This window comes from Phoca vitulina, unplaced genomic scaffold (genome assembly GCF_004348235.1).
Source record: "Phoca vitulina isolate PV1807 unplaced genomic scaffold, GSC_HSeal_1.0 scaffold83, whole genome shotgun sequence".
Taxonomy (NCBI): Eukaryota; Metazoa; Chordata; class Mammalia; order Carnivora; family Phocidae; genus Phoca; species Phoca vitulina.
Window position 1 is genome coordinate 1,282,554 of NW_022589786.1, and position 17,664 is coordinate 1,300,217.

The window sequence follows — 17,664 nt, forward strand, 5'->3', positions numbered from 1 at the left end:
CCTTCTCTTGGCTGTTTATTTTATGAAGAAGAGTGCACTCACGCTGCTCTGACTGTTGTCAGTCCCTCTTATTTAATCTCAGAGTTAAATACTTGCCAGCGTTTTCTTTTCATAATAAAATCTTAGTCAGCTCATATATTATTCCAGATGCAACTACCTAATGTCTGCCCATTAGCGCAATAAACAGTTTCATAGTTGTGTACTTATATTCCCATTCTAAAATGCTTTTCCTTCTCATCACACCTATTTTAAATTATCTTTGGTTTTAAAACCGTTGCCCTACCCATGAGTATTGCGGGGGCTCTTGTTTAATCCAGCAGTGACCACTTTGGACCGTCAACTTTCGGGTGTGATTTCTCTGCTGTGTTCTTTCATTTCCTTTTTCTGTTTGGAAGGCAATGTGGCAGGATGATGTTTATGAGAGGAGGGGGCTGGCAGGAGGCAGATTCCTCCTAAATTAGCCATTTAAAACGTAGAGATTTTGAAAACCTTTGCCTGTTTTTGTATTTATTCCATAATAAAAATGTGTGTTGCCTTTGTTCTTTAGATTCTGGGCAACGTTTTTGACTTTTATTTACACTCCTCTTGGATTTGGTAAGAAACAGTGCAGCTGAGAGAATGTTTAAATGATGCTGTCATGCCTTGTTACAGCTCTGCAGCTGGTTACATGGAACCTCTGCTCTTGCTTCTTAGGCAGCTACAAATTAATTTTTAAAGCCATCCTAAAAGTAGCAAGTGTGTAGTGTTGTAACTCTGTCCCAATATTTTTTTTCTCCAGCCTCTCACTCCTTAGAGGCTAAACGGGATTGAAAATTTGGCTATCTCCACCTTTCTTGTGATATTTAAAATTTTAAATATGAAAATGTGTGACATGTAAAAACATGTACAGATAATTCCCAGTTTGAGAATTGTCAAATCAACTCTGGGAACACAGCTGCTTATGACAAAACCCAAATTCTAGTTCTAATGATACTATTTCATTTACATCCAACCAGTATTTGTAATACCATTTCTATTGGAGAACTGTGTTCCCATGTTCATCTTGACAGGATGCAGGGTTTAGAAGCACAGTGGGTGGAGAGAAGGTAGAGGGAAGCTTCTGGGGAACTTCAGAAAGTAGTTGTCACACCCCAAGAGTTGAAACACCCTTGCGGTTTGATCAGATGGGCAGCTTGAGCTGTTCAAAAGATGTCACTTTTTTTCCGTTTACTCCTAGGCAGTAAACTGGTCAATTAACTTCTATAACTAGCTTACTGAATAATTTGACTTTATCTGTCTCACAAAAAAGAAATCACGCTAAACCCTTCCTATGTGTTAAAATGTATTTGGAAAAGCTAGCTGGAGGGTTGTGAGATGAATATTTAAAACCAAAATGGTTGGGGTGCCTGGGTGGCTCAGTCGTTAAGCGTCTGCCTTCGGCTCAGGTCATGATCCCAGGGTCCTGGGATTGAGCCCCCATCGGGCTCCCTGCTCCGCGGGAAGCCTACTTTCTCCCTCTCCCACTCCCCCTGCTTGTGTTCCCTCTCTCGCTGTCTCTCTCTCTGTCAAATAAATAAAATCTTTAAAACAAAACAAAACAAAAAACCAAAATGGCTTTCTTCTTAAAGGAAATATTTTTTTAAAAACTTTGTAAAATATTTTACAAAAGATAACATACATATATTTTTTAATTGGCTTAGGATGTTGTCATCATCCTGAGCTTTAACAATCAGCTCATAGAGGGAACTGTCACTTCAACTCAGGATATATTCAGGAACTCTTAATGATTTTTTAAAAAGTATACTGCTGTCAACTTGTTTTGTTGTTAATCATCTTTCTTCTGAAAGCAGATCTGGAGTAAATCAGTTTATCTACATTTCACTTAAAAAGGAGGTTGTTTTAAAAATTGCTCTTAATTCATGGTACGGTCTTACAACTCCTTATACATGGCACTCATTATTCTACCAGAGTTTGTACATTTAAAGTGTGCTGCCCAGTACCTTCATATGCTGTTTTGTATAGGTCCTTAACTGTTTCAGGCATGTAAGTCACCTTAAAAAAAAATTTGAGCTCCCAAAACAGGAACTATGTCTCTTTAAAAAAAAATCTCTTATATCTGCTATCCCCCTGATGCTGTCTGTCATCCTGATACATTATGCTAATGGATTTGAATTGCAGTAAGTGGGTTAAACCAAAATTCCAAGTGGAATTGGCCTTTGGGTGCTTACTGTCCTTAATGGTTTGTTCTGTCCTTCCTAGTTTGCAAATAAAGTAATTTTTTTTTTTTGCCAGGATGTCCAACTGTATCAGAGCAAACAGAGGCAAAGCCTGTGTATCCCTAAAGGGATTGTGTGTTACTATTTTTGGTTGTGGTTCTTAATTTATATAATCTTTCAATAGGATCTAAGCAGATAGAGAGTGAGAACAAGGGAGAGAAAGACACCTCCTTCCCTCCCATGTACTTTTGGGCTTAGATTTTTCTTTTTTCTTTTTCTTTTTTTTTTTTTTTTAAAGATTTTATTAATTTTTTGACAGAGAGAGGCACAGTGAGAGAGGGAACACAAGCAGGGGGAGTGGGAGAGGGAGAAGCAGGCTTCCCACAGAGCAGGGAGCCCGACGCGGGGCTCGATCCCAGAACCCTGGGATCATGACCTGAGCCGAAGGCAGACGCTTAACGACTGAGCTACCCAGGCGCCCCTGGGCTTAGATTTTTCAAAATCATGAAGTACGTGCTGCTTTTCCAATGTTTTGTTTTGTGGCACCTAAGTGTTGTTACAAAGACAAGAAAATCAGACATCTTATAAATATTAATTTGGTTTACAGGCACAATTAGTGAATTCAGTGAGGTTATTAAGATTCCAGAGGGAAATTTTCAAAACCTATATAGTTCTTTTATATGCTCACAAGGCCTTCAGAATTGCATATCAAAATAGAAGCCAGGGACTTCATAAGGTGAGAAGGGTGGTACAGGGGCCTCAGCCACAGGTACAGGGCATGTGAGGAGGCCCGTGGCCAAAAGGAGGACAAATAGCTGATTTTCAGCTGCCCAGCTTTTATCCCCCAGCACCCTGCTAACCTAGGACCGCCTGGCTGCCGTTTTGCCCATTCAGTCTTCAATTTCTTTTCTGAATATTTCTAAATAGTGTTTGCTTTGAAGTCAATCATGCATTCACATTCCATCTCCGCATCTTACCTGGGTTACCTGGCCAATTTGACACTCAAAGAGGTTGAGTAGCTTCCCCAGTTTTCTTATAAAAATAAGAGTAATGTCTGTTGTAAAATTGCAATAGGGTTAGTGATAGTGATAGTATATGAAAAGTGCCTAAAAAAATATATGTGTGTGTGTGTCTGTATATATTATATACAGACACACATACACACACACACATATTTTATACAAGTGTAATTAACATACAGTGTTACATTAGTGTCAGGTGTACAATATAATGATTGAGCAATTCTGTACATTGCTCATCAAGATAAGTGTACTCTTTTAATCCCCTTTATCTGTTTCACCCATACCCTACCCACCTCCCCTCTGGCAAACACCAGTTCGTTCTCTGTATTTAAGAGTCTGTTTTGTTTGTCTCTTTTTTCACTTTGTTTTGTTTCTTAAATTCCACATGTGAGTGAGAGCATATGGTATTTGTGTTCCTCTGGCTGACTTATTTCACTTAGCATTATACATCTTCTTGCTCCATCCATGTTGTTGCAAATGGCAAGATTTCATTAATTTTTATGGCTGAGTAATATTCCAGTCTGTGTGTGTGTATGTGTGTGTGTGTGTGTGTGTGTGTGTGTGTATCACACATCTTTTTAATCCATTCTATCAAGGACTTTCAGGTTGCTTCCATATCTTGGCCATTGTAAGTAATGCTGCAATAAACATGGGGGGGGTATACATATCTTTTCAAATTAATGTTTTCATTTTCTTTGGGCAGATACCCAATGGTGGAATTACTGGATCATGTGGTAATTCTGTTTTTAATTTTTTGAGGAACTATACTGTTTTCCACAGTGGCTGCCAATTTGCATTCCTATAAACAGTGTTGGGGGTTCCCTTTTCTCCACATCCTCACCAATACTTATTATTTCTTGTGTTTTTTATTTAGTCATTGTGACAGGTATAAAGTGATAATTCATTGTGGTTTTAATTTGCATTTCCCCTGATGATGTGTGACGTTGAGCATCTTTTAATGTATCTGTTGGCCATCTGTATGTCTTCTTTGGGAAAATGTCTGTCCAGGTCCTCTGCCCATTTTTTAATTGGATTATTTGGTTTTTTGGTGTTGAGTTGTAGAAGTCCTTTATGTATTTTAGATATTAACCCCTTATCAGAAATATCATTTGCTGGAATATTATGCAGCCATCAAAAAAACCCCTGAAATCTTGCCATTTGCAATGACGTGGATGGAACTAGAGGGTGTTATGCTGCGCGAAATAAGTCAATCAGAGAAAGACAAGTATCATATGATCTCACTGATATGAGGAATTCTTAATCTCAGGAAACTGAGGGTTGCTGGAGTGGTGGGGGGTGGGAGGGATGGGGCGGCTGGGTGATAGACATTGGGGAGGGTATGTGCTATGGTGAGTGCTGTGAATTGTGTAAGACTGTTGAATCACAGACCTGTACCCCTGAAACAAATAATACATTATATGTTAAAAAAAAAAAAAACAAAAAAACGGAAGCTAGTAGGAAGGGAACAATGAGGGGGGGAAATCAGAGGGGGAGAACCATGAGAGACTATGGACTCTGAGAAACAAACTGAGGGTTCTAGAGGGGAGGAGGGTGGGAGGATGGGTTTGCCTGGTGATGGGTATTAAAGAGGGCGTGTATTGAATGGAGCACTGGGTGTTATACGCAAACAATGAATCATGGAACACTACATCAAAAACTAATGATGTAATGTGTGGTGACTAACATAACATAATAAAATAAAATAAAAAAATCATTTGCAAATATCTGATTCAGTAGGTGGGATTTTTGTTGATGGTTTCCTTTGCTGTGCAAAGACTTTTTATTTTGGTGTAGTCCCAATGGTTTAATTTTGCTTTTCTTTCCCTTATCAGAGAAGACATATCTAGAAAAAGTATCTACCACTGATGTCAAAGAAATTAGTGCCTATGTTCTCTTCTAGGAATTTTACAGTTTCAGGTCTCACATTTAGGTCTTTAATCCATTTTGAGTTTATTTTTGTTCATGGTATAAGAAAGTGGTCCAGTTTCATTGTTTTGCATACAGCTGTCCAGTTTTCCCAGCACTGTTGTCTTCTTCCCATTGTAAATTCGTGCCTCCTTTGTAGTAATTGACCATAAAAATGTGAGTTTATTTCTGGACTCTATTCTGTTCCATTGACCTATGTGTCTATTTTTGTGCCAGTACCATACTGTTTTGATAACTACAGCTTGGTAGTAGTATATCCTGAAATCTGGAATTGTGATACTTCTAGCTTTGTTCTTCTTTTTCCAGACTGCTTGGGCTGTTCAGGGTCTTTCGTGGTTCCATACACATTTTAGCATAGTGTCTAGCATATGCTATTACTGTTTTGGGAAGCTACCATTTACTTATTTATATATGCCTGTTGCCTGCTTACTTCCCACCTCCAGCCTTGTCCTTAGCAGAGTGCCTGGCATGTAGTAGGTCCTCTGAGCATTTTCCCTGGTGATACAATCTCACATATTATCTTTTTTTTTTTTTTTTTTTTTAAAGATTTTATTTATTTATTTGAGAGAGAGAATGAGAGAGAGAGAGAGCACATGAGAGGGGGGAGGGTCAGAGGGAGAAGCAGACTCCCTGCTGAGCAGGGAGCCCGATGTGGGACTCGATCCCGGGACTCCAGGATCATGACCTGAGCTGAAGGCAGTCGCTCAACCAACTGAGCCACCCAGGCGCCCTCACATATTATCTTGAAGAAAGACATATTTAACTTCGATGCAGAATTATGTACTTTGTGGTTCTGTTTCACTTCATGTCCTGATTGTGTGCCTGTCCTCCCCATGTGCTTTGCCAAGTGGCTTCCTCAAGAAAGAAGCAGGGGGTGGGGTCTTGAATGCTGAAATATTTGAATCTCCTTGCTGTAGCAGTATGCTCTATACACATCAGGTCTTCCATAAACGTTTGTTGAACGAATTAAAATCCTTGCCCCAGAGCCGAACCTTTTGGGGACTTTGCAGGTGGCAACATTTGTGTTATTTACTAAATTCATGTTTGGGAGAAAAATGAGTCTTAAATTCCTGTTGACTCCTTTGGGATGTACACTTAAAAAACTTAAATGACAAAAGTCCTTAGGCCTCAGAGAGATTTAATACTTGCTGTTGTGTCCAAGAGTTTTAAAGATGTATGCCCGTGTGATAAATTGCGAGAACTTAAGACTTAATCACTTTTAAGTTGGTTTTTAGAGAGGCACATCTGTAATTCTGTATACTAGAGGGTCATTTCTAAGAATATGGTGATCTCATTCAGAGTTGGATGAGCTGCAGCTTAGTTGACGTTCACCCAGCTCCAGGCCAGGCTTCAGAAGCCCTGTCTGTGGGACTCTATTCTCCAGGCTCTAGTAACTGGGACGAGTAATACTTGCAGCATGCTGCAGAGATGCATCACGGACATTCAGGGTAGGACGCCGCATGTTCTCACTGTTTGCCCAGTGCGCTTGGGCGCCTGGGAGTGGAATCATGATAAAATAGTCAAATCACCTGAGTCTTTTCTCTTAACTTCCCGTTTCCTCTCTGTCTTTCTGTCTCTCTCTTTGCCATTTTAAACATGTATTTCATAATTGCATATCCTCAGTCATCTTTTTGAAAATTTTTTCCTTTATTTCTGTCTCATATGCTTTCCTGGTCTTTTCGACTTTAATTTTTGTATATAAATTGTGAGACTGGTACAAATATACGAAAGATAAATTCGCTATAAAAATTTATTTCTTTCTCTTTTTGGGGGGAGGGTTCTTTCTCTTTAGTAGAAATGACAAGCAGGCAGATGTTATGGCTTCACTAGTCCTGCCGGCAATGGCAGACAGGTGACAAGTGCCCACTTTCAGAGGGATGGCTTCCTGGTGGGATTGGTCAGGGTTCTACTTGAAACCATGTTAATGCAAATGATTTCTGTCTACCGAGGAGACCCCGCATCTCTGCTGTGGGGTCAAGTGGAAGTCTCTACTGCTTCTCACTTAAAGACCTCATTTAGAATAAAGAAATGCAAATGTACATACATAATCACTAAAGGTATATATAACACTTTTAATTTCTCAGGTCTTTGAGCTATGCCAAAAAACGCCCCCCCCCCCAAAAAAAAGGCATACTGTTTACCCCCTAAGGGTTTTATGCAATGCTAGGTTTAACTCTGTATTATTTAGGAGATTTGAAGAAATTTAGAAATAGGGCTTTTCCCCTTGTGTATTTCACCATTAGCTAAAACTGAACATTTCTGAACCAGAATTCCTCAGCTTTCCCACCTCCTCCTAAACGGGTTCCCTTCTTTTGTCCCCTTTAGTATCACCATGTTGAAGACTGCCCAGCCAGGTGTCCTGGACATTTCTCTCTCACCTTTCGTCTTGGGTTAGTAGAGTAAGTGCTAGATGGAGTCAGGAAATCTGAATTCTTGAGCTGGCCATGTTTAAGTGATTTGAGCTTTATCATCATTCATTTCTAAGAACCCATGAAGATCCTTTGTTTCCTACCCTTAAACATCCTTAGCTCTCTGTCTTCATGTGATGATGCTTTTGGGGGAAGGTCTGCCCTCATGTGGCACCTGCCAGAGTGACCATCCCTTTCCTTACCCCTTGCACACACCCTCTGGTGACATTTCTTGACAAGAGGCTATGGCCCCTCTGGCTTCATTCCCAGGTCATCACTAGAGCAGACTCAAAACTCCTTGATCCTTACAGCCCCTCAAGAAATTCTTACTTCACAGGGCCTCAGTGCTCCAGGTGTGAGTCTCCTGGTGGCACATGGAATCACCCCTTCTTCATTGGCCAACCCCATTGAGGGTGGCCTCCCATTGTAGACTGCCATCATTTCCAAGGCCCCTCCGTGACATAGCATGATTTTTTGAAACACAAAGTTGGCACTAACATGTTTCAGGATCTAGTTCTAGAATCTTCAACAAGAATTCTTCGGGGAGACTTTCTGTGGAAGTAGATATGCACCTTCTTTGAGGTAATGTGTTTATAGATAACTTTCTTATTATAGGTGTGTGTCATGGTGTCATACGCTTTCTCTTAAGTAAAAATCGCAGTTTCTTGGTTTGTATTTTTAGAGACAGCTCCTTGCAGTTTATGATCTATTCCATATAGTCTCTCTACTTGGAGGAGATGAAACATACTGTAGATAGTTGGTCACTTGGCAAGTGCTGGTTTTGAGAAGTGAAATCGCAGCAGTGGAGGGGTTTTCAGAAACCCTATCAGATTCCTTTGTTTTCTAATAACAGTCATTTAAGTTCCCTTTAAGTTCCAAAGGGCTTTAAATAGCTTAGGCAAGTATTTATAATGCTCAAGAGTCTGTTTACTATGTAGCTTTGCCAGTGGGATACATGTGTATATGTATTTAATTAATTTTTTTTTAACTACAGGAGCTCTTACCAAAGTAAAGGAGAGTAGGCGACACGTGGAAGAAGGGAAGATGGAGCTGCAAAAGGCTGATGGCATTCAAGATCGCTGTAACACTATTTCTTTTGCCACTTTGGCTGAAATTCACCACTTCCATCAAATTCGAGTAAGAGACTTTAAATCACAGATGCAGCATTTCTTACAACAGCAAATAATATTTTTCCAAAAAGTGACACAGAAGTTGGAAGAAGCTCTTCACAAATATGATAGTGTTTAATGACTGGTCATTGGGTTGTGGACTTTTTTCAGTTCAAGGATATTTCTACAGCAGAATAAAAACTGCTATCAAAGAGCTATTGCCAACTATCAGTGGTGGTACAAGGATGGTTTTGTGTTCAACTGAAGCTCGGCTGAATATATAATTATGTAGGAAAGAAACAGTTAATATGGTTATATAATAGAAACAGTACCACACATTGTAACTAAATTATACTATGTATGCCTACACTACCATTGTAACTTTTGGAATAATGATTATACTATTTGCCTTATTGCTTTTTGAAGTATGGATATTTTAGTGCATACTTTGTAGACCTCAAAACCCATGAAGGGTCTCAAAGAAGCTGGCTGGATAAAAGCCTGCTGTGGATGCCTTTTTACTCTCATAGATTGGGATTACCTAAATTCAACCTGTTCTCTGTTTACAAACTCCAACTAGAGCAGCTATGCGACTTTGTGCCTTTAAACTCTTGGTTTTTCATTTCTCCACCTCCCTCCCTTTTTTTTTAAGTAACCACAACTTTTCTGATCGAAAGAGTGAAAGGCTAGTGCATATAATGACAAACCTGTTGGTAACCTCATATTGGCGCTGGGGGCAGGCTGGGCGGATCAGCTGTCATCGGTTTTCACGGCAAGTTTTGTCCCCTGATACGCGCTGGTGAGCACAGCGGAGGGAGGCCTGATGCTCATCTTTGAACATGAAGTCTGTTAGGGAAGAAAATGGTGCCACTCTATTCCCTTAGATGCCGTAGTAACATAGCCTCTTCAATCAAGTGTCCTGGAGACTTGGCGTGGAGGTTGAAATGAGCATGTCTTGTAACACAGAGAAGGAGGAGTCTAATCGGTTGGGGACACAAGCACAGAATCAGTGATGACACACACTTGGTTTTAATTCTTAGGAGGGCTTTCTTTCTTTTTTTTTTTTTAGCTTGAAGATTTTAATATTCAGTTTTTTCTTTTTTAATGGATCTACACTGTTAACTGATTGAGACTCCACTGTGATTCACTCGTTTACTTAATCAAAAACTTTTCAGGGATGTCTGTAAAATTCAGTGTTATACGTGATTGAAAGTAGTGTTGGTTGATCTAAAGAGGGACCAGAAATAATTTCTACTATTCCAAATGCTGAAGGAAAAAAAAAAATTGTTTTTTTTTTTAAAATATTGATAAGCCCCCAGGACATTTAACTTTAAAAGTTATTTTAAATATATTCTTTTATTATTATAAGGGAAATATGAATGGCTGATAAATACCAAAAAGATTCAAAAGCAGCTTAATTTAAAAAGCACAAAGAGATTCTGGCTTCAGATGCCAAAATCTCAATGTTTTTACAGTTGCTGAGCTATAAATAATGTGATTCTTGAGTTTACAGATTTAAAAATTGTCACTGAAAGGTTAAAGTATCTACTGTTTTTATGAAGTCAGACTTATGCTGCCTCAGAAGTCCCTGGATATTGAAATGGTAACACGGAAGTAAAGAGGTCAATTTGAAATATTGGTGAGTCACATTGATTAAAAAAGAAAGGGTCAATTTGCAGACAGTCAAAAAAGAAACGGTTATTGAAATAATTACTCAATAGCACATTTACTCTAAAAAATCATCTCATATGGGTTGAATTTTTATCAGACTATCGTAATTTTGATCAAAATTTTATACCTTAGGTAACCTAGAGCCAGATTTAACATCATGTGGCTTTGTCTCTACTCCAGATACATGGGATTGTAACCAAATACATTGTTCTCTCAAAAGTAACTTCCTCTTGTTGATTGCAAAATACAGTTCTATAAACAAGACCCATATATATATATATATATATATATATATATATGTGTGTGTGTGTGTGTTAACTTTATTGCAGAAGTTTGGAGATTATAATTATAGCATTTAATTTAAGTTTGAGTCTGTATCGGACAAATAAGCACTATGCTTTTCAAATGATTTGAAAATCATTCTTATTTGCCTCTTTATTTTGATGGTGGTTTGATTTTTTTTTTTTTTTTCTCTTAAGTAAAATCACTAAAGTTGTGCAGTGGTAGCATGGAAATTATCTGAGGTGTCTTTACGATTGTGCTTTAGCCAGGGTGGACATAGCTTAAATTACAAAAACTAAAGATTAAAGTACAGGAGGTATAAGTTCATGCTGCCTACTTAGAAGAGAACTTTTGTTCTTCATAACTACATAACATTATAATGCCACTGATTCATAAGGGGTTTAAATGAATTCTGTGGGGGTGGGACACCAGAATTACTAGTGTTCATTTTCACCTAAGATCTTTATTTCTCTAACGTTCTTGGTCCTATTAAAACATTTCAGTATACAAAAATACTGCAATGTTAATACCCAAGAGAAAAGCCATCATAATGTGTATGCTGGTCATTATGATCAGTGTGGTACAGTTTTTTAAAATAAACTATCATGCCCTTCATGCCATTATTTGTCTTTATTTCTGTAATTTGTAATTTTGATATGTGATGTATTTATAACATGAGGGCGTCCACTTGAGCCTGGTTTTGCTATTTTCATTACAAACGGACTTGATGTGCTGTAATAATTGTCATGCAGTGAGACTGGGTCTGCAGCCATGCATTACAACCCCATGACGCTCAGGCTGTTGTATCTATAGGCACGATTTAAACCCAGAACAAGGGAACACATTTGAAAGTGCAGCAGAGTCCGTGCATGTTGGTTTGCATAGAGTAGTAATTGGGAATAGAGTAGTTTCCTGGGCTTCACTGATATAGTTGTCCTACATGTATTCGTAACAACACAGCAGAGTCTTAAATGCCAGGTTTTAATTGTCTTACGTTTTGCTGCTGTTTTCATAATTAAGGACTTGAAAAATGTTTCAGTCTGTCAAGTCAAGCATGTGAAATTTATGTATCGACCTTTAAATGTCATTCTTTGCCAAGTTTGTTGCTATAGGCGTTTTTTTTTTTTTCCATTTATGTCTTCATTTCCTCAGAATCAAATACCATGTCTGATACCTTTAAATCAATAAGCATTATCCAATTTTCTCATTTGCAGTCTTATCTTTGGCTAACAGAATTAGTAAAATAGGGTATTAATTATTTATAGACTAAAATGTTGAACATTGTTTTATTTCATTCAAATGTTATGATTAGTGCAGATCAGTCATGTTTATCTTTTAAAAGAATAAACAAAGGTTGCTTTATTTCTCAGCTTCAGTGGAATATGATAATTATTTTTTTTCTCCAGTAGTCAAGGAGGCGTTTATTTAATGTGAAAGACTTATATAAAAAAATAGAAGAGGGTGTTCACTGTCCTACGCTTCCTTCTGCAGTTGCCATAGACATTGTTCATGAAATGAGCTAGTTTGACTAAGCCTTTCAGGTAGTCCCACTGAGTATCTGCTTATGTTAGTATCTTCCATAACTATTAGGCATATAGCAGTAAACTGTGAGTGAGATGTTTTGAAATAATAGCTACTGTGAGTCTAGCACCTGACACATAATAGGTACTTGAGTACAGTACTTCACACCACCTCTCTTGCGGTCTGTCACTGTTGGTTGCCAGAAATCGGACAGCTCAAACCATCCTCATTCAAGATATAAAGGATCACGGATGGGTACAGGGACCTGGTGAATCCCACATGAGGCCAAAGTCCCATCTGGAACTAAGCTTGCCTTCTATGTGGGGCTTTGTAATCTCTGTCAGCTTCTTTTCTTTATGAATCTGTTTTATTCTTTTTTCCTTTTTTTACATCCTGTGGCTTGGCTTTCTCAGCATCTTCCAGTATGTCTAAATGGCCCAGACATCTTTTAGTTCACAGGGTTCCTTAGGCCAGTGGGGGGACACCTGACCCAAGCTGGACAAATCAGCTGTGGGGTTGGGGGTGGGGTGGGTATGAGATGGAGAGCTTCTCTTAAAGGGTATGTGAGGGGAAGAAAGGAAATGGTTGGAACCTCTTAAAATGGGCTTCATGCGGTAGTTCTCACAATAAACCTAGAGATTCTATCTCCTGTTCATAGATGAATTAAAAGGATCAGAGATATCTAGTATCTTTTGCCCAAGATTACACAAACTGAGTGACAGAGCTCAGAGTCAATGGGGATTTGGCTCAAATCTGTGCTAATTTAAACCAGATTACATTGGATGCCATTTCCCTGCTTCTCAGAAACCCCAGCCCATTTCCCAGGTCCCCACTGCTAGATCGATAGGTATTCTGTTCTGCTTTGTGCACTGGGCATGAAGGTGGTGCAAAGGGAAGCTCTGAAAGTCCCCTCTCTGCATTCATTTCTGTTGGAGAAGAGAGTCTCTGGTCCTGTCACTGTGTCCCCAGCGATTTATGTGCTGCTCTGATCTGTCTCAATGGGGGAAGCAGGCAAGGTGTGACATTTCCATAGCGATATGAAGGGAGAGGGGAGAAGAACCAAAACCCAGTGGTTTCCCCTTCTCTCCAACTGCCACCTCCATGCAAATGTAAATGGGTTTCAGTTGCCGTCAGAATGGCCCTGGCAGAACCACAGGAACTAATGTCAAGTCGAATATTGAATTCCAGTTGGTCAGGGTCACAGTTAGTCATGGCAAGTTCCACTTGGTCACAGGAGGAAGCAACAGAACTCCTCACGTAGTAAGCTCTGGGAAGTGAAGCGGACTTCTGGGCAGAGTACAGAGGATGCTCTGCTAGGGCTCTAGGCCAGGAACCTGGAGAAACGAGCTGGGCATCTGAGCATCTGCCTCCATGCCAGGCCTCTGGGCTAGGGCGAGGTTAATCTGGGATTGGGTCACAGCTAAAGCCTTTCTAGGGATCACTGGTTCCTCCCACTTGGCTCTGTTCCCAGGATGTCCCAATCCCATCATTCCTGTGGCAGAGATGGAGCTGCAATACTGCTATAGTGGCCTGTCTGGTTTGAAGAACGGTTTCACTTCCTTGGGTGAACTTGTACCAGAAGTCTGCCTAGGACAGGGCCAGTTGTCCCTGTGAAGCCACCTTCAGAGCGACTTAGAAACATGTGATATTCTGTTGCTGTGAGTCCCATCGGCCTATCTGGACACGCTTTCTAACTTGAAAGGGGCCAGATGCATCAGACCTTATTTTAGTAGTGGTTTAAATTTTCAGTCGCTCCAGGAAATGGCTCCAGCTAATAACTGCTGAGTTGTTGGACTTGTCTGCAAGCACAGTGGGGAAGCTGACCCAGCATTACAGTGAGAAAGGCAGTGTGCTGGAACTAGGGCTCACAGCCTCACTTCTCTACTGAGTGACCTCGGACAACTCGCCAACCTGCCTTTGAGCCTCCATTTCCTCAATGGTAGGACAGGCCTACTTAGATTTTATTGAATTATTGAGAGTATTGGATTAACCAGAAAGTTAAGTCCTCAATCATTTTGCAGTACTCCCTTTATAAATAACATAGGAAGTGATAAAAAAAAATTCCAGAAGTAGGCACTTAATAAATGATAGCCACATTCCCAAACACTGTGTGACGTTGAGCTAGTCACTTAATCTCTCTGAGACAGTTTTCTGTCTGCATCGGGATGTAGTATCCCCTTCACAGAAATATTGTGAGAACTGAATAACAAATCAAAAGCCCTGAGCCCAAAGCATGGCAGGACTAAGAACAATAAAGATCCTCTTGATTATGTGAGAAGGGAAGGGGTAAGATGAAGGATTTAAGGGGCGCCTGGGTGGCTCAGTCGTTAAGCGTCTGCCTTCCGCTCAGGTCATGATCCCAGGGTCCTGGGATCGAGCCCCGCATCGGGCTCCCTGCTCAGCAGGGAGCCTGCTTCTCCTTCTCCCTCTGTCTACCACTCTGCCTACTTGTGCTCTCTCTCTGTCAAATAAATAAATAAAATCTTTACAAAAAAAAAAAGATGAAGGATTTAAGCCGTAAGAACTTCGTATCAGCTGTGCTGTGGAAAATTAAAGAATCCACACTTGGGGCCTGGTCAGGCAGGAGATCCTCCTTTTGGCATGGCTCTTTCACCTACCTGCTTTGTCTAGCTCTCCCCCAGTCCAGCCCTGTCCCAGGTCCAGACCCCTCTCCAGGTTCCTGCTCCCAGAACCCTGCACAGCATCCTCGCATATTCCATCTGGAAGCCTCGTTCATCACTTCCCAGACTCATCAAATTCCTCCTGTTGGGCTTGGGAGGAGCTCAGCTCTTCAGAGAGAACCCCTTTCCAATAAGGCTCCCCACTTGGTCTAAAAGAGCTAACTACCAGTATATTTAGAAGGTGGCACTGCAGCTCTTACCAGAAATATCTACAGCAGACAGCTCAGAATTCTGTTTCTGTTCACCAGATTAATGATGATTGTATTGATGTGTGCTGCTTTCACACCTTAAAAATAGGTACTTGAAGCCTAAGACTAAGAGGGGCACTATGCTCAGTGTTTAGTATCTTGGCCCTGATGTCATGCCAATTGCAGATATTACTAAATGACGTTCAAGGCATTCAGTCTGAGAAGTTGAACTTAATGCCTCTGAGTGGCTTTTGAAGTAACTATGCCCTGAAACAAATCAAATATTGGTGTATATCAAGTTTGGTTAGACAACTTGGTTCTTCTTTTGTTCAACCTAGTAGTTTTAGAAAATGCAGTTTTCGGTTTTGATTCATAATGGTTCCCTTGAGGAGAAAAACCTTGAAAAAAAATCGGAGAACAGGTAAGGATTTAGCAAATTAGGTTCAGCTTAGAACTGACGATGTTTCAGTGTATCTGTTGGTATTTCACATCTAGTTTTGATCATTTTTTTCATCACCTTGCCCATTTATGAACTCCCTTGTGAGCCGATTGGACTAGCAGGTGCCAGCTACATATTTGGTACAAGGCTGCAACTGGGGAATACCATCAACTCTCTGAGCCTGTGTTCTTTATCTGAACCAAAGTACTTACAGGGAAGGTGAAACCTGTAATCCCAGAGAAAGGGCTTTCTTGAAAAATGTTGCTTTTTAATGGCTCCTATTCTGGAATCCACGGAAAGAAAATTTGACTTTTTAGGTACTCATGCTGACAGGTGATTTCATGATAAATTGCACAGTTATCTGAAGGATTAAAAACTATAGGTGTCAGTCGTTTAAAAAAAAAAGAAAGCTCTTTATATAGCATTATGGAATTTTCCCAAGGGAAAAAAAAGGGCAGAACTATTTTATATGCTATACTTTAAGTAAAAGAGAAAATAAAAATAAATATATTTCCTCATATATTGGTAGGTTATTTCTGTAAGTAGATCATGACAGTTGGTAACAAGGTAACATTGTTTGCTTTGGGGTCTGGGAACTGGGTGGCTGGGGGACAGGGGTGGGAGGAAGATCTTTATTGTATACTTTTATATCTTTTGAATTTGAATGTATTTTCCATTTAAAAAATAAAAATAAAATTAAAGATAACTAAAGATAAATTTTAAAATTTAAACTACCAGGGAAAAAAAAATGTTGTAAGAAGGAGGGTGGACTCTAGCTCTGTACCAACCCCTCTGAGACCTGGAAGTCCACTGTACAAGCATAGAAGGAACAATCTTGTACGGACAATGGACTCACAATAATGACCGAGTCAGTCCTCATTATGTTACTCCTTGTTGAAATACCGTAGCATTAGGACGTGTGCTGTTCAGAAGAACATTTAAAGTGGGCTGTAAAGAGAGATGACCAAACCATAGTCTGTTGTTCTCTGTGGTAACCGCTCTTCTTCCTCCCTGTCCTGTGAAGCCTTCCACATGCTCCAATCCCGGTGTCTCAACCTTTGCCTACACTTTGGTGATGGCATTTAGCAGCTAAGTACCGGCAGATCCTGGGCTGACATCTACTTCTTATTCCTACCGCTTAGACATGGAGCGTTCATCATGCTCTAGATTGGATACTATGACCTGCCATCACCTACATGATTTGATCTACAGAACTCTCCTGCAAAACCATATTACAAACAAGAAAACACTCCTCAGTGGTCACTCAGCCAGAGAGAGGCCACGCTGGGATTTGAACCGAGGTCACCTGACTCCACAGCGTGTTATCAACCACCCCACCACCTATGTGAGAATGCAGGGCGAGGTGCTGGAGCCGATGAGGAGGTGGTGCGGTAGTCTCCTTGAGGACAAGCCCTGTCCCTGACTTACTCCCCCTTGGGGGATGCTAGGCACTGGCGGTGAAGACAGGAAAGCTGTGGTTTGGAGAACAGAAGATCTTCGTGACTCACCAGGTTTTTGAATAACACGGAACTTCATCTTCTGAAAGGAACGAAATGCCAGGATGCTAGCCCTCTGCGTCCGCACTAGCAGCACCAGCGGTGGGGATGCTCAGGCGGGCGGTTTTCCACAGACAGACCTCTGTTGTGCTTGCAGGGGACGGAGGAGGCGGCCGCAGGCGGAGACAGCGGCCGGGCCGAGCCACAGTGCCGGCTTTGTTCCGCGGCGGGCCTGCCAGATTCAGATCTGTGCCCCGGTGATGGCGACCCGGGACAGCACCTCACGCCCCACCCAGCCATTTGGGAACGGCTTCTGTGGACTGTCAGATGCCCGTATGCCGGGTGACTGCTGTCTGCTCTCCCGACACACAACGGGCCGAGTTCGAAGGAGAAGCGCAAGCCGAGCTCCGGGAGTCACCAGGAAGGCTGGCCTCCGAGCGGGTGGCCGGGGCCTCTCGCGGTCAAGACCGGGACCGGGAACTCACCGCCATCAGAGCTGTTTGCCGTCTGAAGCCCCAAGTGAGATGAACAAGTAGTAAATCGCCATGCTGGTTCTGACTCCTTCATTACAGGAACTTTGAATGGGACCAGGCTACATGTCTTCTGACCAGCATATTTTCTCCTGCTTTACCTCGTGGGAGACCAAATCATCATCGAAAGGTTGCTATGGAAAAGGTAGTTACCCGCCATCACTCACATTTGAGTCATTCAGAAAGCTGGGTGAAG

At 40.9% G+C, this 17,664-nt stretch overlaps 1 protein-coding gene across 3 annotated transcripts in view; it reads left to right on the forward strand.

Annotated features, from left to right (window-relative positions):
- Positions 1-17,664, forward strand: part of SNX18 (sorting nexin 18) — a 162,479-nt gene that overhangs the window by 18,477 nt on the left and 126,338 nt on the right. For 2 of the 3 annotated variants that reach the window (XM_032395346.1, XM_032395347.1), the window contains exons 2-3: positions 8,546-8,688; positions 16,467-17,613. In XM_032395346.1, the coding sequence (XP_032251237.1) occupies positions 8,546-8,688; positions 16,467-16,535 (212 nt within the window). In that variant the 3' untranslated portion in view covers positions 16,536-17,613. Of the gene's footprint in view, positions 1-8,545; positions 12,624-16,466; positions 17,614-17,664 lie in introns of those variants that run through there. The other variant, XM_032395345.1, reaches the window with a different exon arrangement.